This window comes from Paralichthys olivaceus, chromosome 6, assembly GCF_024713975.1.
Source record: "Paralichthys olivaceus isolate ysfri-2021 chromosome 6, ASM2471397v2, whole genome shotgun sequence".
Lineage (NCBI taxonomy): Eukaryota > Metazoa > Chordata > Actinopteri > Pleuronectiformes > Paralichthyidae > Paralichthys > Paralichthys olivaceus.
Genome location: NC_091098.1, coordinates 3,629,210 through 3,651,420, shown reverse-complemented (window position 1 = coordinate 3,651,420; position 22,211 = coordinate 3,629,210). Strand labels below are relative to the sequence as shown.

General features: G+C 39.0%; 2 protein-coding genes across 13 annotated transcripts; one reads left to right on the top strand and one right to left on the bottom strand.

Moving 5' to 3' along the window:
* The first annotated feature begins 472 nt into the window (after window positions 1-472).
* On the top strand, window positions 473-10,233 carry LOC138410502 (tumor necrosis factor receptor superfamily member 14-like). Of its 4 annotated transcripts, XM_069526848.1 has the most exons (10): window positions 475-811; window positions 4,709-4,844; window positions 6,224-6,317; window positions 6,511-6,633; window positions 6,982-7,137; window positions 8,272-8,359; window positions 8,466-8,638; window positions 8,746-8,767; window positions 8,889-8,949; window positions 9,452-10,233. In XM_069526848.1, the coding sequence occupies exons 2-9, from the start codon at window positions 4,803-4,805 to the stop codon at window positions 8,914-8,916; spliced, it is 726 nt and encodes a 241-aa protein (XP_069382949.1). In that variant the 5' UTR covers window positions 475-811; window positions 4,709-4,802; the 3' UTR covers window positions 8,917-8,949; window positions 9,452-10,233. The 4 variants fall into 4 exon arrangements, with proteins under 4 accessions (XP_069382950.1, XP_069382949.1, XP_069382948.1 ...); XM_069526849.1 differs by lacking the exon at window positions 4,709-4,844 and having other exon boundaries at window positions 473-811; XM_069526847.1 differs by having other exon boundaries at window positions 8,889-10,233.
* LOC109639650 (tumor necrosis factor receptor superfamily member 14-like) lies at window positions 9,557-20,724 on the bottom strand. 9 transcript variants are annotated; one of them, XR_011243209.1, is made up of 9 exons: window positions 20,384-20,722; window positions 19,098-19,191; window positions 18,783-18,908; window positions 18,225-18,380; window positions 17,012-17,099; window positions 16,733-16,905; window positions 16,603-16,625; window positions 16,421-16,481; window positions 15,578-15,853 (listed from the first exon to the last, which is right to left on the bottom strand). XR_011243209.1 is itself a non-coding variant. In XM_069526803.1 (8 exons), the coding sequence occupies exons 1-7, from the start codon at window positions 19,309-19,311 to the stop codon at window positions 16,434-16,436; spliced, it is 831 nt and encodes a 276-aa protein (XP_069382904.1). In that variant the 5' UTR covers window positions 19,312-19,644; the 3' UTR covers window positions 9,557-12,048; window positions 16,421-16,433. The 9 variants fall into 9 exon arrangements, 4 of the variants coding, with proteins under 4 accessions (XP_069382904.1, XP_069382902.1, XP_069382905.1 ...); XR_011243211.1 differs by having other exon boundaries at window positions 15,578-15,707; XM_069526803.1 differs by lacking the exons at window positions 15,578-15,853; window positions 20,384-20,722 and adding an exon at window positions 9,557-12,048 and having other exon boundaries at window positions 16,421-16,484; window positions 19,098-19,644.
* Between the last annotated feature and the right edge of the window lie 1,487 nt (window positions 20,725-22,211).

Genomic DNA, 22,211 nt, shown 5'->3' with positions numbered 1-22,211 from the left:
GAGTGGAGAGGAGCGCTCGCTCCGTGTGGATCTCGCCGGGCATCGCGCACCGTGGCTCGGCCTATGGAGCTTTTTTTCCTTCTTACCGGCGGAGCAGTTGAGATAGACATGTGCTATTTTATTGCGGGCATTGAGTTTGACATGTCTGGGTTAAAGTCCATTGTCCATGAGGCAGCCATGAGATGATCTGTTAGTATGAGCATTCCAGAAAATTCTTATCCCCAGAATGATTCTGTAATACCTCTGGTGAAGGAAGGAGAGAGCCCGAGTCGTTGCCTCAGTGTTTTATTCACCCACAATATGAGTCCCTGAACACGAGCTGCTGTCACAGCCACAACTCACACTGATACTTCCTCATCACACTCTCCTTCTAACCACAGACTGTATATAAAGAGGTTATAACTCTGTCTCTCCGACCCCTTAGCTCCACCCACTGCCGAACCTGCAGCCAATCATAGACAGTCCCTGCGCACGCGCACAGACTGTAACTACAGCTAAAGACCAGAGCCATGTGTTCAGGAGGATGATTCATACTGAAGTTTGCTCGGAGCTCGTTTTCTACCTGACCACACTGGGAAAGAGACTTTTGTGTTTTAACAACGTTTCTCTTGTGAATTATTGATCCGAAGTTCGAATCTGTGAATGTGTTTCCAACTTCCCTCAGCGGCTGTGTGGCGTCGAGAGATCTTTTTCCATGAAGTGAATATGTTTCATCATTTTTCTGATCCAGCTCCGAGGACACTCCCTTTGAACCCGAGAGCTCACTGCCTGTAGACGGAACATGGAAGTTTGTCTGATCGTGTTAACGACGGTAAGCTGAGTGAATTTCTATAGAACCTCTGAATGTTGCATATTACAGAGCAGGAGTGAACCAGTAGATTGTTGTGATGTCGCTGATAAATCGACACCGTGAGTTTGTGGAGATGAAACAATAAGTTGTTCGCTGTGTACTGGTGTTATCAACAAAGTGTCACTGTCAGAGAACTACTGCAAACATGGTCTGAGTCTGAGTTGTGTAATTCAGGTATGATGAGGTCATGAGGAAGTGTGGAATCTGAATCATCTGAAAAACTAAAATCACATCAGGATTTAGGTGAAAACTCGCTCCTCCACTCTGCAGTAATCCTGTGATCAGTTATCATGTCAGAAAAACCACCATCTGCTCACATATGATACCAACTCTTAGCTGTGTGACCGTGGTGTGTTGTGTATTTGTCCAGAGCTCAGTTTCAGTATCTTGAAACAGTCAAAGAAACATAGAGGTCACTTCTTATTTCAAATCAACAGGATCTCACTGAACTGTACACTGTAACAAATTGCTGTATATTTACGGTGGATTACAACAGTATCCTACTGTATTTTATAATAATTGTAAAATACTGTTAACTATTCATCCCTCACATGTAAATTAACAGTTAAATCAGTAATTTAACAATACCAGTAGATAACTGTAATTTAACAGCATAAAACAGTATTTGTAATGAATTGCTGTAAATTTACGGTGGATTACAACAGTATCTTACTGTATTTTAAAATAACTGTAAAATACTGTTAAATATTCATGCTAACATGTAAATTAACAGTTAATGCTCAGTTAAATGACAGTTACAGTTGAACTAGAGTTACAATTACAGTTAAACTTTAATTTAACAGCATAAAACAGTATTTTCTGTCAAGCAGTGGAAACACCCCTTCTTAAGTCCAGTCATTATCCATCAGCATCTTACTGATGATTGCAGTCCTATGTTTCTATTTTCATGATAGCACTTCTTTACTGATCAAACTCCTCAAACTCCTCATTTTTGAGTGACAATATACTAACTGGCTATTCCCGAACTCGACTTTGGAGAGCACAGCTCCGTCATATCATTCGAGAAGTCCATGTGGAGTTCATCAGAGCAGGTAAAGTAAAGTTATGCTTATCTCCTGAAATTGGTAGTGTCCAGTGTTGCTTTGTCTGCATGATTATTGAACTGTTGACATTTCAGATGTTTTATTAGGTCTGTTTCATTAGTTCAGGTTGCCTGGCTAAGTGTAAGCTAGCTCTGTAGCTAGCTTGAGCTCAATTAGCTGTAGGTGTTGCTGACCTTCATAAAGTTTTTTTTTAATCGTAAAATGCATGTCATTAAGATCTCAGAGATTGTTACATTATTAGTTAATCACGAATTTTGTGAAGATATAACTAACTTGTGTTAACTTGTGGTTTATAGAGCTGACTGTGCAAACACAAACAGGAAGGAAACGAGGATTTTCTGAAGGGGGTGAGTGACGACCTAAAGTGCATAGCCAAATGCAGAAGTAAGGTGTGTCTGTTCCTGCCAGGAGCAACATTCAAAACATCACACACGTTTTATTATGTACTCCATTGTAGTAATGTCTGTCTTTCTCAGTGAAATTGAAGAAGGAAAAAAATCAGCTTCCTTAACTTTGCTTAATCATTTCATCATATAGGCAAGTCTGCACATTTAAACTGCATGATATTGTCATATTAGCCAAGTATTGCTGTGTTATGCAAACATACAGTAGCCTACTTTGTTTTTCTTAAGTGCCAGAAGTTATTCTTTTATCACACTAAAGCTGAAAATACATTTTTTTTGTCAAAGACAGACATTTAACTAAAGCAATATAGCAATATATATATATATATATATATGACAAAGATGTCGGATGTCTGATATCTTGCCTCTCTCTCTCTATCTCTAGTTAGTTTAGGGAGGTAACCCTCTCTAAACTAACTACCCTCTCTCTTTTCTGTCTCTTGCTTTTCTCTTCTTTGAACTTTTCGTCCTGTCTTTAACCATTTTCTGCAAGAAGTTGTGTTGCTAATTGTATTCATTTATTTTTTTACAGGCACTTGTCATTGGTGACTGAGGAGACTCTTTCTTTCCCCCCCTTTTCTCTCTCCACTCCCACTGTTATAGTTCACATGCAGAAGACTTGTTTTCAAGCTAGACTGTTCAGTTACACTGTTCTAGATGGTACTTTAATGCACTGTTACACTGTTCTAGATGGTACTTTAATGCACTGTTACACTGTTCTAGATGGTACTTTAATGCAGTGTTACACTGTTCTAGATGGTACTTTAATTCAGCGTCTGAGGTTATGCTCTTGAGTTCAGTAATTCTGTCACTAATGATTGAATTGGAGACAGTTTCTTCCAAATATGGTAATGCAATACCTTGTCATTATTCTCAATGTTACTAATCTTACAAAGTCTGCTGTACAAATGAGCACTTTGTAATAAACTACAGCAATGTTATGGAATGTATATTTTCTTGTGTTCTATACCAGGGTTCTCAAACTTATTACTTAAAGGTCTGCATCTGATTTTATTCAAGGTCAGAGGTTAGGAATGATTGGCAAAAACAACAAAATGTAATCACTTCATTTATGATTATGTCTCTTCATTGAGCCAGCATGCATAGAAACCCTATGTTAGATAGAAACTGAGGCAGACACAGCTCAGACAGTTTGGTAGAAGTTATTAAGTGAAATAAGTTATTAAGTGAAATAAAATATCAGCTGAATAAGATTAAAGTGAGAGCTCTATACTATCGGTTCTGGGAAACGGTGTTAAAGTTAATGCTCTGCTCTGTGAGTTCTGGTTCTTGAAAACAGAAAGAGTAAGCGCTCCTTGTACTGTCCACTCTTTGCTACTCTCCTCCTATGTATCCTCCGCTAGCTTAACTTGCTACTCTTCTTCATTTGAGCACAGACAGATGAACAGTGATGAATGCATGTTGTTGCTGAATGTGTTTCTGATCCGCTCTAAGCACTAGAAGGCTAAACATTATTAAAATACAAGGAAAGTCAAGCTTTGTGTTTATTGTAGGACTTCTGGATGTTGACTGGCTGTCGGGATGAACGTGGTAGCCTAGGGCTGGGTATTTAAAAGGCCCTGCATACTTTGGTTTTAAATGGGTGAGGATTTATAATGTGCAAAAATAGCAGATTTTATAACACACTGGCATCTACTGTAAAATGACCATAACCCACAGTTCTCCTACTTTCATGTACTGTAATCCAAAATACGGTAATATACTGTTAGATAAATTACGGTAGATGTGCTGTAAAATAACAACAACACCCACCGTTATTCTACGGTCATATACTGTAATCCGAAATATGGTAATATACTGTTAAAATAAATAACAGTAGTTGCACTGTACAGTGAAATTCTTTACAGTGTAGGAAACGCCTTGTTATGAGCCCACTAATCGAAGTGCTGCCTGTTACTTGCGCTCCTGACACTCAACCACTTTATCTATACTTCTTTTTTAAATTTCCCTACGGGAATTAATTAAGTATTCCTGATTCTGAAATCAACAGGATCTCACTGAACTGTAGGAAACGTGGGCGTTGAAAGGGAACAGAACTAAGACCTGAACTTTGAGCAGAGCAATGGGCTGTAGAAGGTTTAATGATGAATGTTATCACTCACTGAAAGTGAAAGACACACAGACCTGATCAGACTAGCAGCAGGAATGTTGCCAGGTCACCTTCTGGCCTGTGTGGTGTGAACGGCTGAGTAGTGGCAGCTGACCATAAAATGAATTTATTATTTTTTTGGGTGGGGGGGGTAAACAAACTGAAGCCAGTCAACAAAAACAACACAACACACAATGTGCCAATCCTGTTGCCTTCTTTGAAAATGTCGCCTCATTGACTGTGGCAACTGCAGCTGAGTCTTCTTTGTCTTTGTCTCCAGATGTGTTTCTCCTCTTTGGATTAAAACCTCACCTCAACCCAGAACTCAGTGATGGTGACTTCAGCTCAAGAAAACTACCAACCTGCCGTTCAAGATGAATTTGAGAAGTAAACATTTGGAAGCTGCATCTTTGTTGGTAAAGTTGTCACACAATAAATAAATACATTAATAAATGAAGACATATTCTGCAAACAAATAAGAAATAAATAAATAAGAGTTTGTAATTAAACAGGACATAAATAATTAAATGTCTTGAATTTATTTCCTTATTTATTTATTTATGTATTTCCGTGTCGATATGCTAATGGCAGCACACACACACACACACACACACAAACACACACACGTGTACTCACACACATTTTCTCTCGCTCCTGGTATTTCACTTGATGCCTGATACGATGATGATTTTAAAAATAAACTTCACTCACGTTCATCATATGAAAAGTGATTTGTTCAGTTCATCGTTGATGAAAAATATGAACAGTGTTCATGCACGACACAGGCTGTTTGCCTTAAACCTGCTTAAGTAGCTAAGTTTTACATATTGTATTTTATCTACTAGTGGTTTATAAATGTCAGTTTTTATGAGGCATTGCAAATGAGGTTAGGTCATTAGCTAACCATGTAGAGAACCATGCACCCAAGGACTAGCTTCTGTTGCTCGTTTGCTAACTACACTACAGTGAAGATTCACGAGGAAAACATTGCTTCTGTCTGGATCGCTCAGTTGACCAATCCTGCTCCAGACTGAGGTTAGGACCTCCTACCTCATTTACATATGGCCAAAGAAATATGGAAATAAATCAATGTGGAAATAAATAAAAGGATTTTTCCTCCTCCATACTCCTCTTCACCTACAGTTCTGCTTCTTCTTTCCTCTCTCTGTCACTCATAAGCCGTTTTGTAGACATGTCCTGTGGAGGAGCTCCAGAGAATTGGGGGCCGGACTTTCTCCACAGTTTTCCTTTCACACATGCACAACACAGCAGGAGATTCTCGCTCAGACAAGTTCACAACAGCAACAAACACATTTTACCTTCTGCAGAATTGATCAGCGTTAGCAGAATTCTGACAGGCTGCACTTTCAGTAATATTTCCTCAAAGTTGTAAATCAAAGAAACAGTAAATACAAAAATCTTAACTGGTGGAGCTCCACCTTAACAGATGCAGACTACTCAGCTATTAACTTGAGGAGGAGTATTTGGGCTGGATACTGTTAATTAACAATCTGACTCCAGAAACAATCAAGCCAGTGTTGAGTCTGTTTAAACAGATGAGCAGGTCTCTGGGGTTCTCATCCATTGTTTTTATAAAATAAACCCATATACATCCATCTTTCATTGAATGAACTTACAAAGATCTGAATACTAACTCAAATGTTGTCACAAATATATGACAAAAAACAGAAACTGGAAAGAAGAAACATTTGGTCATTTAAGTGTCCAGTCGTCTCCTCTCCTCTCTCTGTTCATGACAATGTTAACATGTTTAAACTTTTGCTCTGTCCTTCAGATACTTTTGATCAAAGTCTTCTGTGTGAATACTCTGACTTGTCATCTAACTGAGTATCAGATAGGGAGCAGATGCTGTTCTTTCTGTCCACCTGGTAAGATCCTGAACGAGAAGAATAAGATGGAATGGGTTGTTTTATGTTTTGGCTTCTTTTGTTGTAAGTAATAAGAATGAAACTGCAGCGCATGTTACGATGACTCACATATAACGTGAGTTTAACTCTCGAGATGATTTGTCTTTGTTCAACAGAAACATTTCATGCAATTCAATTGTTTTCTTTTCAACAGGAAATCGTGTTGAAACAGACTGCAGGTTCAGGAGCACTTCCTGTCTGCCCTGTGAGAAGGACACCTTCATGAATCTTCCCACTGGACGTACAATGTGTTTTTCCTGCACGACCTGTGGTCCAGGTAGATTTCTGTCTTTACATTTGCTGTAGGTTTAAAATCAGTAAGTCCAACAGTGTATGAGCTGAGACTGAGATGGAACTGAGCTTTTCTGATGGTTTTTACATCGTCACTGTGATTGTCTGAGTTTCACAAACCACAAGTCACAAGATGTGCACATCATCTCCTTTGCTCTGTAGTTTCTATCAGTGAGACTTGCATTAATGGTAGAAGTGAAAGTTCTTACAAAAGTCAGTTGTTCACTCCATATCTCCTTGTTCCTGCCACCAGCAGATCAGTCCACTGTGTTGTTTATACAGCAGTTTGTATCTTCATATGTTCCCTCCATATGTAACCTCTATGTGTCCACAGATTCTGGTCTGAAGATAAACACTTCATGCACAGCAACAACAGATTCACTTTGTGAACCTCTGGAAGGATTCTACTGTACAGACCGCACAAGGAACAACTGTGCAGCAGCAAAGAAACACACACAATGTAAACCAGGGCAGTTCATCAAACAGAGAGGTGCGTTTTCCAATTCTGACTTTAAGATTGAAGTTTTCTCAGCTGTAAAAAAAGAACACAGAGCAGGTTATTTCAGTCATCCAGTCAATTGTGAAGCATTTGGATGATATGTGGCAAATTGTTCATTTCATGCTTCACACATGACATCTGTATTATGAATGATCAAACGTTCAGTCAGAATCACTGCCAGATCATTTTGATGATTTGATGATTTTAATTTCACCACATTGGACTGAGAGAGTCTGATTATCTGATCTCCGTCATGGCAACAGAAGTCAGAGAATCACTTCCTGTTTAGCAATCTGTTTTCAAAGTAAAACATTTGTTGCTGCAATGCCTTATAGTGAACAGATCTTTTATTTTGAAAAGTTGTGTATATATATATATATATATATATATGGTTTGTCTGAGGTTTATAAACCACACACTTAGACTGTTTATAAAAAGTTCTGCACACAAACAATAAAAAGTGACAGTATATTGTAGAACAGTTTGAAGAGGACTCACTAACTAAAAACAAAACTAATCAAAATCCAATCTTCCTGTGCAACTGTGATAATAATCATAAGAGAAATAATAATAATAATGTGGCTGAGTGGCAGCCTGTCACATTCTACAAGAAGTGGACAGTTGTGATAAACAGCCTAATATATTCAGTGTTATTTCAAAGTTGGATTCTTATTGTTATTCTGACTACATTGTGTCCATGCACTGCTGCTTTCACTGTGCTGCTGCGTCGACTGAACTTCCTCCATGGAGGATCATTAAAGGTGCATCTCATCTGACCTTGTCTTTTCTTTATGCAACACAAAAAATATAAAAACAAATAATGAATATAGTCATAAAAGACTGTTGCAGTGATCCAGGTGTGATGAGAGAAACTAATGTCAAATAGTTTCTGTATCTTTGAAATTCTGTCAATGTTCCTTAGTTAATAGAAATATGTTTGTAAGTTTAGTGACATGCTGCTCTACATTTCATCACATCTCACATCAAAAGGAGGGAATTTGAACAAGGAAATGTTTGCTGATCAAAAACCTCAATAATCAGACAGGTCTCATGTCAAATACCACTTTGCTCTATAATCCTAATATGACGTGTACAATAGTAAGTGTATAGTTTGTGTTTGTACAGGAACAGCCCTCACAGACTCTGAATGCTCTGACTGCAGTGATGGAACATTTTCTGATGGGACCCGTACATCTTGTCAAGCACACACACAGTAAGTGAAGAGTCACACCACACGTGGACGTGCCTGGTTTCTTACACCTGCAGTGAATCTGTGGTGTCTCTCACGGTCCTGTGAACATGTCCCCCTGTCGTTCCAGATGTGAATCACCAATCCTTCAGCTGAAGCGACCAGGAACAACTTCAACTGATGCTAAATGTGAATATACCAGTTTAATTGTCACAGTGGGAATCATCACTTCAGTGGTTTTGGTTTTTTTTGTTTTATCTGCCATCGCCTTCGTTTGCTGGAAGAGGAAAACATGTCATTCAGGTACGATGTGTGTGTGATCAAAGAAAATGTTCTCATGGATGATAAGAATCCATCAAGTCATGATGTCATCGAGTAAGAGGTTTTTCATCTGTTTCTTTCTCTAACAGGAAAAAAAGAAATTCCACAGACGTAAGTTTGTTCTCTCTTTTTCACAGTGTATGTTCTGACTCTGTGTATATGTTCAGTGCTTGATGACAATACTTGCTTGATGAAGGTAATTTGATTATTTTATTTAATATTTCACTAAAAGGGAAACACAGCTGGAGGAGAAGCTGTGAATATGATGGAGAGAACATAATGAACAGCAGCAGGTGAGACAGCAGCGTGCTCTACATTGAAATATTCATTAATTGAGGACTGTATAGACACTTTCAGACATGACCTCTGGAGGACGTCTGCAGAATTGGGTCCAGACTCTCTCCAGCTTTGTCTTTAACACATGAACAACGCAGCAAGAGATTCTTTTATAGAACTCGTTCACATCAACACAAATCTCTGGAGCGTTCAGGTGAGGGGTGGCCCAATAGTCAGAGGCAGGATGTAACATAATAACTGCTGCAGAGATTTTCTCTTTGTATTTGTATTTTTGCGTCTGTAGCATGTTTGAAGCATCATCAGCACACCTATCCTGCTGTATCGACACATTAGGTAGAGTTTTAGGGAAACATCCAGCCCCTCTGGAGAATGTCAGGAGATTGTCTGGAGTCCAGTGCATGTCTGAAAGTGGCCTAAGATTGATCTGACTTTACTCTGTGAAGTCTGTACACATGTACAAGAGGTTTCCATTTTAATTCAACATATTTCTTTCCTCAGCAAAAGTGATGAACCTGCAGAGAACCAATAAACTGTCTGTTCACTGCAGAGTGAATGTGCTCTAGAATCCAGGTATATCCCTCTGGGTTCTGGTACATTGTTTTTGCAGGGTACAGAAAAAACCACTGCTCTGTTTCACATCACTTCACAGATGTCACTGCACCCAAACTACAGTGAGCTGGGAATATGAAACTTGGAGCATGTTTATTAAAACTGCCTGAATCTCCTGCTGACAGTGAGTGAGCTGCACGTGCCTCAACACTCAGACTTCATGATCCTCTGTGGAGAGATAACTCACAGCTGGATCTGGACATCTGGCTGAAACTGGAATATTATTTCTAAGTGCTGGCACAGTGGCATGATGGGACAAATGGCCACCCTCAGTGTATGAACTGAGATTATTCTCTTCATCTTTTATTGTGTTTTATTTTCTTCACAGCAGACACTTGTATCTTGGAAGGACAAGCATTAAATAGCATATTTACCATGTAAGCGGTTATATTTATGTTATGGTTATAATGTTTGCTGTCAGTTGCAGCAGTTAGAGAACAGTATTTTTGTGTATTCTTGTGTTTTATGTTCAAAAAGTTATTCTAACACGAGCAGCATTAAGAGCAGGAGTAGTTACCAGATGGTTCCAGCAGAGGGAGCACAGAGTTTTTAAATAACATTAAGAGACACCTCTCTGATCTGAGAACAGTTTATGTCCATGTATCGTTCACTCAAATACTCCCTTTGTCAGGGCTTTTACACATATGACAATAAAACCCTTGAAACTTGAACTGCATTCGTTTTAATGATTCAAAAACACTGTTCAGTGTTTATGAAGCTGTATAGATCTTCAAGCTCAGTAAGGTTAAAGCATTCTTTGGACTTTTATTGTGAAAATACATAAGGAATAGCTAAAATAACCTAGTATTGTATATTTAACTTTCTAAATGTGTGTTTGAGTGAAGATTCTGGGTTTTACCTCTAAACATCTGTTTGAAACACAGATGTCTTTTCTAAACAGAAGAGTGTAACACTGGGGGACATTCAGCGCAGATGGACAAAATAGAGTAGATGTAGTACCAGAGTCTGGTTCGTAGTAGTATCTGTTACTAAGCAACCAACTGCAGAGTACACATTCTGCTTCCTGTTTATACTTACAGTGTATGTAACTGGTCTTGAATGATAAATGTTTTCAGTGGCTCTTTTAAACTCCAAATGTTTTTGGACCATTTAGCTACAGTTTCTGGGCTGAAATATTTAAATTGAAGTTCACCTGCACTGTCAGATATAGGTGAGTTAACTAGTTCAAGTTTAAAGTAAAGCAACTTGGTTAACTGATTATTATATGATTGTATTAAGCTCTATTAGATCATTATACTGAAGCAGGTATGTAAGCTGCAAGTGAAGCTGCAGTAAAATACATTGTAAACAGTCATGTATAGAGCGATGTAAGATATATTATGAGAGCTTTTGAAAATTTCATACATTTGAAATAACTAGATTTCTTTATCAGAAGCAAAACATTTTCAAAACCACTGGTTTAGTTTTTAACAATGTGATTTAACAGCTTGTTATATTGTCGATCAAAGAAATGTCCATAAATCCAGATGTTTGTGTTTCATAAATTTGGTTAAAACCTTCACTGAGTTGAATGAATGGATTTACAGTGATCTGGAAAGACAGAGAACATGGTGGAGGAGCAGGTTGTTTGTCTTTTGTTGATAGAAACAAAGTTGTCCATTACAGTTGGAGATTTCAAGCTATGCATAACAGAACATGACAGTTACCAGTATGTTCATTAAATGGGATAAAACAATAAACCTTGTAAAACACTTATTATGCATCTTGACACTGCAAGTATTAGCAGGACAAGAACATGAATTCCACAAATATAATCTGTAACCAGTGATACTGAAATACAAACAGAGAAATATGAAAGACTCATATTATTGAGTTTTTTCTACTTGTTTAAATGGTGGAACATCTAGCTGGTCAGACTTGATGGTCCTGGTAAAAACAAAGTGCCTTTTTCAGACAAATCTCTTTAAATCTATTAATTTAACAACACAATGGCGAGATACATCGTCCTTTAAACACTGTCATAATTAGAACTATGGTTTCTGAGGTATTGTGTGTGAAGCACCGACAGTGAGAGCCATGTCATTTGCTTGCATGGAAGACCAAGAAGTGACATGCATGGAGTAAACACATCCAATAACTCATCAGTATTTCTAACACAGTGAAATAAAGTGGAGGATTAGGGTCTGCTCAGATACTGACTGTTTTATACACAGTAACATCAAAAGGCTTAAGTGATTAAATCCTACAATTGTATACCTGCCCTGGGACAAGTGAGCATGTACATACAAAGTAAGCAGATCCACATTTTTGAAGTGAAACAATGCAAGAATATGATCACATGTACAGAATTAAAGACAAAAATGGACAAATAACCATGGTTGCATTGATGTGAAGTGCCTGAGGAGAGAGCTCTCGCTGACCTATGAAATTCCACTCAAAGTCTACAAGGTTGATGTGACACATTTCTCTTGGAGACGATTCCCTCAGCTTTTGTTCCTCATTCTGGGTTGATTCAAAAGAAGCATCTACAAAACACAGAGGAACACAAGAGATGAGAGGTTGAACAGATATGAAGTCTAGAATATATGATGTCTATAATAAAGTGTTTATGAAGTAAAGGTTAAAAATAATAATAATGAAACATTTTGAAAAAATGAGAAAATAACAGATAGACAGCACAAGCCTCAGCTTGTATAGACAGCGTCCCAGTTAAACATGTTCAGTCTGTAAACAGAGCAGCAAGCCCTGTCACAACAGGTGAGAGGATGTCCCACAGACGATCCTCAAGGCTGATCCTCCAGTGTCCAACTGTCAAAGGCTCTTTCCCCGAGAAACAGGAATCAAGAGTCATCTCAAAAAGTATCTTGACTTTTGCAAATATATCTAAGAGGAAGAAGTGTATGCTTTATTAATTATTAATACAGATAACCTTTATTAACTTATAACAAAACCCATCTGATATGCAATAGAAGATGTTCTGAATACATATCGAGCAATATTAGACGAGGAGTCAAAAGTAGGTTGAGTGTCCTTTCGCCACCACTGTGGAAGACAGCTGTAGCACAGACAAAAAACTGTGGTTAGGATATTAGCTCTATTAGATGAGGATTAAGATGGCAACAAGTCATTGCAGTATAAATGAAAAGAGAAAAGAAACAAACTAGACGAGTGAGTCCATCTCAAATCTTTGTCAAGTGGGCCTTCAGCAGCTGGACAACATAGTAAAATTACAAAATAATATTAGTTCAACTTCAACACCAAATAAACTTTAACATTACTAAAGCTTTAGTGGAGTTAAGGTTATGGTGAAAATGTACAGAAGATGAGAAACTCATAATAATGCACCTAGCTGTGAACCAACTGACCATACAAAAGCCAATAAGAATAACTTTTAAGCACTGATAAGAAATTGGCCTAACCTACAAAATAACGATTTAAAAATGAGCTTTTCTGCTGTACTCACAAGTCACCACATGGCTAATTCAGAGGACCACAAGCTTATGCTGCAAGCTATAGCTAAGTGACAGTTCTAGTGTGAGGTTGTTTAAAGACCACAAAGGTAAGCAAACGATGCAAGGCAGAAAAAGTTGATTTCAACTTAAAGACTTGTTCATAAAATGCAGGATTCAGATGATAATCCTCTAAAAAAGATCCAGAGTTGGCTTCACCAATTTGTGTTCCACATGTGTCTTCTAGAAAAATAGTAGTTTTCCGTTTTTGCAGGACCTCTCTGCCGTTGATTCTGACATCACCCCCAGAATGCAATGCTGTTTACAGTGTATTGCAATATCTTAAGGAAAACAGCTCATAAATATTTCCCAGAATACATTGTTCTTTACAGCACAGTACTGTTTTAATGGAAAACAGAATGTTACTGTCAGAATGTGGTCGTTTTCTTGGAGCAGTTCACCTGCACTGTCAGATATAGGTGAGTTAACTAGTTCAAGTTTAAAGTAAATCAACATGTTTAACTGATTATTAAATGATTCTATTAAGCTCTATGACGCCATCAGATCAGTAATACTGATCAGCTGTGTAAGCTTGTACCAATTCACCTTATCTCAGACAGCTCTAAGGAAAAGTACAATACGCTCATTTCACCAGACTCCAGTTGCTTCCAAATAACTGGTCGGGCTACACAAAATGATTAATAGCGCCAGAAGAACGCTGAAAACATCCGCGTTAAACACGCATTGACTAAAAAGCAAATTATCATCAACAAGAAACACAGTTTGAGGGGAAAACACCGTGTATTTAAGGCCCAAACGAATTAAATATCAAACCACGACCGCGGCGGCAGTATACCAACATGGTCACCACAACAAGTAAACAGTAGTTCTCCCGGGATGACAGAGTGCACAGAACAACACCTACAAAGTGAAAAGTCCACTGAAGGTGTGTCTAAATTAAGGATACATAATATTAACAGGGGACAACAATGGCGAAACGTGACGGTCCACCCTCTGTTGGAACACCTCACGATCTCACCCCATCCGTTCAGCATCCGGGCTCCGCGATCTGGTTATCGGATGAGAGTTTGTTCCTCGCTCCTCGCTCGCCGCACTTCCTGTTACTTCCTCCCTCACCCCTTTATAACATTAGCTTAGATAATAAATACCTATACAAAAACACATAGTCCACGTTACACCTCTGGCCGTGTGATGTCATTTCTCTGATTTCCTTTTGTACCTTCTTCAAATGCAAAAAAACAATAACACAAACAATTTGATTATTGTGACATTTGTGGTACATTTAGGAAAGACAGGTGATCATTGCAAGCTGTTTTATATACAGCGATGTTAGATGTGTTGTGAGCTGTGGCAGTCTTGGGGGGGGGGGTCCAACAGGGGTCCAACACTGAGCCTGGACCCCCCTGTGGCCCCCCTCTGACTGAAGACTATGATAATAATAAAATGATCGCTCCCTTGTGATTATACAGCGCTGATGTGAAAGACGGAATAGATGTGTGGCTCAATATTCTAGTCCAGAGACGTCAAACTCAAGGTAAACATATCATATCTTTTTTCGGTAAAAAAAAAGCTCCATAGCCCGAGCCAGGGTGCTCAATGCCCGGCTACACACACAGCGCTCCTCTCCACTCACTCACTGAGTATTGATGATATTAAATTATCTTTCCAGAGATCCAGAGATCCCAGTGCCTGTGTGCTGCTGTCTGTGCCCTGTCAAGTTCACCCACACGCTTTTCTCTGAGATGAAGATGAACAAAAACCCACACAGGAGTCGTCTCACTGATGCACACATTCACTCCATCTTGAGGGTTTCCACAGAACCTAACCCCAAACATTCATGAACTGGCTAAAAAAACTAATAAAAGCAATATTACACAACGTTATCGCACATCACACATTTTCCTAATATCGTGCAGCCCTAATCGTCCGTAGTTTGGGACACTTGTGTTATGGAATAGAACTGAATGCCTTTATTATCATCACACAGCTGAAATTAGGGGCAACTCCTCAGTGGCAGGCCCTACATGAAATACAAATAAAACCATTAGCAACAATCATCAACGCAACTCTACACACAAAGTTTAAAATATATATATTATAAAAATAAATAATGTGTTAAAGGTTCAGTGTGTAACAAGCTGGTAACGTCGTATCAGACTTGCTCCTCACTCCTCCCTCCTTTCCTGAGCGTGAGGAGAACATCGATGCGTCAAAAGGCCGAATGACCTCACTGAGCTGACTTCTCTGCAGTGATGAGGAGGAGTCCATAGACAGTAGCGGGATACATTGAGTTACTCAGTGTAGCTGCAGTGTGATCAGTCCAATCCAGTTTATTGTTCATGTGAACACCCAGGTACTTGTAAGATGTCACCATCTCTATATCCGTTCCCTGGATGATCACCTGTGTGCAGGGTTGTTTGTGCCTGTGGAAATCCAGCACCAGCTCTTTGGTCTTCCCGGCATTGAGCTGGAGGTGGTTCAACTGGCACCAGACCACAAAGTCCTTAATGAGCTCTCTGTAGGCTCTGTCGTCCCCGTCCCTGATGAGGCCGATAACAGCAGAGTTGTCAGAGAACTTTTGTAGATGGCAGTGAGGTGACTGGTAGTTGAGGCACGTGCAGCTCACTCACTGTCAGCAGGAGATTCAGGCAGTTTTAATAAACATGCTCCAAGTTTCATATTCCCAGCTCACTGTAGTTTGGGTGCAGTGACATCTGTGAAGTGATGTGAAACAGAGTTTTTTTCTGTACCCTGCAAAAACAATTTACCAGAACCCAGAGGGATATACCTGGATTCTAGAGCACATTCACTCTGCAGTGCACAGACAGTTTACTGGTTCTCTGCAGGTTCATCTCTTTTGCTGAGGAAAGAAATATGTTGAATTAAAATGGAAACCTCTTGTACATGTGTACAGACTTCACAGAGTAAAGTCAGATCAATCTTAGGCCACTTTCAGACATGCACTGGACTCCAGACAATCTCCTGACATTCTCCAGAGGGGCTGGATGTTTCTCTAAAACTCTACCTAATGTGTCGATACAGCAGGATAGGTGTGCTGATGATGCTTCAAACATGCTACAGACGCAAAAATACAAATACAAAGAGAAAGCAAATATCCCTGCAGGAAAAAGAGTAAAGATGAAGATGATGCCAAGAGAGCCTTTGGTGGTTTAATCTCTGCAGCAGTTATTATGTTACATCCTGCCTCTGACTATTGGGCCACCCCTCACCTGAACGCTCCAGAGATTTGTGTTGATGTGAACGAGTTCTATAAAAGAATCTCTTGCTGCGTTGTTCATGTGTTAAAGACAAAGCTGGAGAGAGTCTGGACCCGATTCTGCAGACGTCCTCCAGAGGTCATGTCTGAAAGTGTCTATACAGTCCTCAATTAACTAATATTTCAATGTAGAGCACGCTGCTGTCTCACCTGCTGCTGTTCATTATGTTCTCTCCATCATATCCACAGCTTCTCCTTCAGTTGTGTTTCCCTTCTAGTAAAATATTAAATAAAATAATCAAATGACCTTCATCAAGCAAGTATTGTCATCAAGCACTGAACATATACACAGAGTCAGAACATACACTGTGAAAAAGAGAGAACAAACGTACCTCTGTGGGATTTCTTCTTTTTCCTGTTACAGAAAGAAACAGATGAAAAACCTCTTACTCGATGACATCATGACTTGATGGATTCTTATCATCCATGAGAACATTTTCTTTGATCACACACACATCGTACCTGAATGACATGTTTTCCTCTTCCTGTAAACTAAGGCGATGGCAGATAAAACTAAAACAACCAAAACCACTGAAGCGATGATTCCCACTGTGACAATTAAACTGGTATTTCCACATTCAGCATCAGTTGAAGTGGTTCCTGGTCGCTTCAGCTGAGGTTTTGGTGATTCACATCTGGAACGACAGGGGGACATTTTCACAGGACCGTGAGAGACACCACAGATTCACTGCAGGTGTAAGAAACCAGGCACGTCCACGTGTGGTGTGACTCTTCACTTACTGTGTGTGTGCTTGACAAGATGTACGGGTCCCATCAGAAAATGTTCCGTTACTGCAGTCAGAGCATTCAGAGTCTGTGAGGGCTGTTCCTGTACAAACACAAACTATACAGTTACTATTGTACACGTCATATTAGGATTATATAGCAAAGTGGTATTTGACATGAGACCTGTCTGATTATTGAGGTTTTTGATCAGCAAACATTTCCTTGTTCAAATTCCCTCCTTTTGATGTGAGATGTGATGAAATGTAGAGCAGCATGTCACTAAACTTACAAACATATTTCTATTAACTAAGGAACATTGACAGAATTTCAAAGATACAGAAACTATTTGACATTAGTTTCTCTCATCACACCTGGATCACTGCAACAGTCTTTTATGACTATATTCATTATTGTTTTTATATTTTTTGTGTTGTATAAAGATAAGACAAGGTCAGATGAGATGCACCTTTAATGATCCTCCATGGAGGAAGTTCAGTCGACGCAGCAGCACAGTGAAAGCAGCAGTGCATGGACACAATGTAGTCAGAATAAAAATAAGAATACAACTTTGAAATAACACTGAATATATTAGGCTGTTTATCACAACTGTCCACTTCTTGTAGAATGTGACAGGCTGCCACTCAGCCACATTATTATTATTATTATTTCTCTTATGATTATGATTATTATCACAGTTGCACAGGAAGATTGGATTTTGATTAGTTTTGTTTTTAGTGAGTGAGTCCTCTTCAAACTGTTCTACAATATACTGTCACTTTTTATTGTTTGTGTGCAGAACTTTTTATAAACAGTCTAAGTGTGTGGTTTATAAACCTTAGACAAACCATATATATACACAACTTTTCAAAATAAAAGAACTGTTCACTATGAGGCACTGCAGCAACAAATGTTTTACTTTGAAAACAGATTGCTAAACAGGAAGTGATTCTCTGACTTCTGTTGCCATGACGGAGATCAGATAATCAGACTCTCTCAGTCCAATGTGGTGAAATTAAAATCATGAAATCATCAAAATGATCTGGCAGTGATTCTGACTGAACGTTTGATCATTCATAATACAGATGTCATGTGTGAAGCATGAAATGAACAATTTGCCACATATCATCCAAATGCTTCACATTGACTGGATGACTGAAATAACCTGCTCTGTGTTCTTTTTTTACAGCTGAGAAAACTTCAATCTTAAAGTCAGAATTGGAAAACGCACCTCTCTGTTTGATGAACTGCCCTGGTTTACATTGTGTGTGTTTCTTTGCTGCTGCACAGTTGTTCCTTGTGTGTTTGATACAGTAGAATCCTTCCAGAGGTTCACAAAGTGAATCTGTTGTTGCTGTGCATGAAGTGTTTATCTTCAGACCAGAATCTGTGGACACATAGAGGTTACATATGGAGGGAACATATGAAGATACAAACTGCTGTATAAACAACACAGTGGACTGATCTGCTGGTGGCAGGAACAAGGAGATATGGAGTGAACAACTGACTTTTGTAAGAACTTTCACTTCTACCATTAATGCAAGTCCCACTGATAGAAACTACAGAGCAAAGGAGAGTCTCCTAATTTGATGGCAAAAAAGAAGAACTAAAATATGAACACACACAATTTGTGACTTGTGTTTTGTGACACAGAAAACGATTCTAAACAGACAAACACAGTGACGATGTAAAAACCATCAGAAAAGCTCAGTTCCATCTCAGTCTCAGCTCATACACTGTTGGACTTACTGATTTTAAACCTACAGCAAATGTTTAGACAGAAATCTACCTGGACCACAGGTCGTGCAGGGAAAACACATTGTACGTTCAGTGGGAAGATTCATGAAGGTGTCCTTCTCACAGGGCAGACAGGAAGTGCTCCTAAACTCTGTGCAGTCTGTTTTAACACGATTTCCTGTTGAAAAGAAAACAATTGAATTGCATGAAATGTTTCTGTTGAACAAAGACAAATCATCTTGAGAGTTAAACTCACGTTATATGTGAGTTATCGTAACATGCGCTGCAGTTTCATTCTTATTACAACAAAAGAAGCCAAAACATAAAACAACCCATTCCATCTTATTCTTCTCGTTCAGGATCTTACCAGGTGGACAGAGAGGACAGCATTCATTCCGTATCAGATACTCAGTTGGATGACAAGTCAGAGTATTCACACAGAAGACTTTGATCAAAAGTATCTGAAGGACAGAGCAAAAGTTTAAACATGTTAACATTGTCATGAACAGAGAGAGGAGAGGAGACGACTGGACACTTAAATGACCAAATGTTTCTTCTTTCCAGTTTCTGTTTTTTGTCATATATTTGTGACAACATTTGAGTTAGTATTCAGATCTTTGTAAGTTCATTCAATGAAAGATGGATGTATATGGGTTTATTTTATAAAAACAATGGATGAGAACCCCAGAGACCTGCTCATCTGTTTAAACAGACTCAACACTGGCTTGATTGTTTCTGGAGTCAGATTGTTAATTAACAGTATCCAGCCCAAATACTCCTCCTCAAGTTAATAGCTGAGTAGTCTGCATCTGTTAAGGTGGAGCTCCACCAGTTAAGATTTTTGTATTTACTGTTTCTTTGATTTACAACTTTGAGGAAATATTACTGAAAGTGCAGCCTGTCACAATTCTGCTAACACTGATCAATCTACAGCCCATTGCTCTGCTCAAAGTTCAGGTCTTAGTTCTGTTCCCTTTCAAAGCCCACGTTTCCTACCGTTCAGTGAGATCCTGTTGATTTCAGAATCAGGAATACTTAATTAATCCCCGTAGGGAAATTAAAAAAAGAAGTATAGATAAAGTGGTTGAGTGTCAGGAGCGCAAGTAACAGGCAGCACTTCGATTAGTGGACTCATAAAAAGGCGTTTCCAACGGTTCAGTGAGATCCTGTTGATTTGAAATAAGAAGTGATCTCTATGTTTCTTTGACTGTTTCAAGATACTGAAACTGAGCTCTGCACAAATACACAACACACCACGGTCACACAGCTAAGAGTTGGTATCATATGTGAGCAGATGGTGGTTTTTCTGACATGATAACTGATCACAGGATTACTGCAGAGTGGAGGAGCGAGTTTCCACCTAAATCCTGATGTGGGTGTGTTCATGTGATTTTAGTTTTTCAGATGATTCAGATTCCACACTTCCTCATCCAAACCTGAAGGTTTTACACAACTCAGACTCAGACCATGTTTCCAGTAGTTCTCTGACAGTGACACTTTGTTGATAACACCAGTACACAGCGAACAACTTATTGGTTCATCTCCACAAACTCACGGTGTCGATTTATCAGCGACATCACAACAATCTACTGGTTCACTCCTGCTCTGTAATATGCAACATTCAGAGGTTCTATAGAAATTCACTCAGCTTACCGTCGTTAACACGATCAGACGAACTTCCATGTTCCGTCTACAGGCAGTGAGCTCTCGGGTTCAAAGTGAGTGTCCTCGAAGCTGGATAAGAAAAATGGTGAACACTCATTCACTTCATGGAACAAGATCTCTCGACGCCACACAGCCGCTGAGGGAAGTTGGAAACACATTCACAGATTCGAACTTCGGATCAATAATTCACAAGCGAAACGTTGTTAAAACACAAAAGTCTCTTTCCCAGTGTGGTCAGGTAGAAAACGAGCTCCGAGCAAAGTTCAGTATGAATCAACCTGCGAGCGGAGCACATGGCAGAGCTCTCTCCTGTGCGCAGGGACCATAGACTGTATATAAAGAGGGCAGGGACCGACCGTGGTCTGATGCAGCACACTTGAAGCGTTGCCTCCCTCCAATCAAATGAATGAACCCAACAGGTACAGCCCTCGTAGGAGTTTCTGTGCTCTCTCGTCCAGCAGGTTCTCATGGATCATGGCTGCTCCTGGTAATGAATCATGGTTTCCTCTACTGCCATGGCCCTGCCTGACATCCACTCTAGTTATTACTATTAGTCATAATTCTATGACATTAATATTAACTTTTATATCATTGTAGCATTGTTATGACCCACCACTATATATATTACCACCACTGCTAACCACTACTACAGTAATCATTTTCTTTCATTGTAATTGTACAATATGTTTCTGTTGCGTTGTTCTGTACACGTGACATCCATTGCACGTCTGTCTGTCCCGGGATACATTGAGTTACTGGCGAGACCCGCTTGATAATTACCAATTGACAATAACACTTGTATTTCATTAATCATTTGTTGGTTCTCTCCTATATACTTGGTTATTTTCTCGTTGTTTCTACAAGTTTCCAAAAACCAGAGAAGGACTTAAAATCTTGCAGAGAAAGAATGAAAACTTAAAAACAGCTGCATCAGGAGATCAAGGAGCGGAGTCATAAAACGCATGTGTGGTTAGAAGAGTGAACCGTGGCTTTTCTAACATCCTGTGGTTCAAGGGTCTAAACCACAACTCAAGTCATGACATCATACGTTGTACAGCTTAGAGGAGGGCAATCCCCTGAAATGCTGACTCATGTCTGCAGAGTTTCATTAGGACCTCAAGTCCAATTGTGTGAACAGATAACACTCCAAAAAATAGTAATTTAATCAACAAGTTTCTTTAAGAATATTGCTTTTAATATGTGCATCTAACTGTACGTTATTTAGTTTATGAACATAGCACTTATAATGTAGACAGTAGGATTTGCATTATTTATTTAAATGACATCTAAAACTTTTTCTTCAGACAGTAAAGTGTTAACATGTTGATTTTGCTGCGACAGAGGAAACATTGAAGCAGGCATATGAAACCATACTGAAGATACGCTGACACATCCTCAAACAGTACACCCTCTGTCAGCAGCGGCTGTAAAAGAAATAGAAAACCGTTTTTGCTCGTGCTGCCCCGACAATGTAAACAATAGCGAGTCAGAGACGTCAGCTGAGAGAGATATTTATTTTTTATTTTTAAAACCATCCTTTATTTATCACTATTTACACTGTATAAAAAACGTAATAAGTTACATTTATACATTTTTTTTCTCAGAGAAATTATAAATGTATTATATCTCCGTAGACCAGCTGTTGGTCTATGACGGAGCAGAGAACCTCTCTGTGTCCCCACATCAGCCTGAAACTCTCCAGGTCATGGGTGGCTCTGAAAAAACTAAAATCAATTAGAAGTCTGGCTTTTACCATTTTTGCAAACAAGTAAATCACATCAACATTCAGTTCTTCTTCTATTTCTCTTTTACGGCT

Coding starts and splice junctions, on each gene's coding strand:
- LOC109639650 (XM_069526803.1), bottom strand. CDS start 19,311: ATGACAAAAAACAGAAACTGGAAAGAAGAAACATTTGGTCATTTAAGT. Junction 18,909..19,097: donor CTGTCCTCTCTGTCCACCTG/GTAAGATCCTGA, acceptor TCTTTTCAACAG/GAAATCGTGTTAAAACAGAC. Junction 16,906..17,011: donor TCTTGTCAAGCACACACACA/GTAAGTGAAGAG, acceptor CTGTCGTTCCAG/ATGTGAATCACCAAAACCTC.
- LOC138410502 (XM_069526848.1), top strand. CDS start 4,803: ATGAATTTGAGAAGTAAACATTTGGAAGCTGCATCTTTGTTG. Junction 6,318..6,510: donor CTGTTCTTTCTGTCCACCTG/GTAAGATCCTGA, acceptor TCTTTTCAACAG/GAAATCGTGTTGAAACAGAC. Junction 6,634..6,981: donor CTGCACGACCTGTGGTCCAG/GTAGATTTCTGT, acceptor ATGTGTCCACAG/ATTCTGGTCTGAAGATAAAC.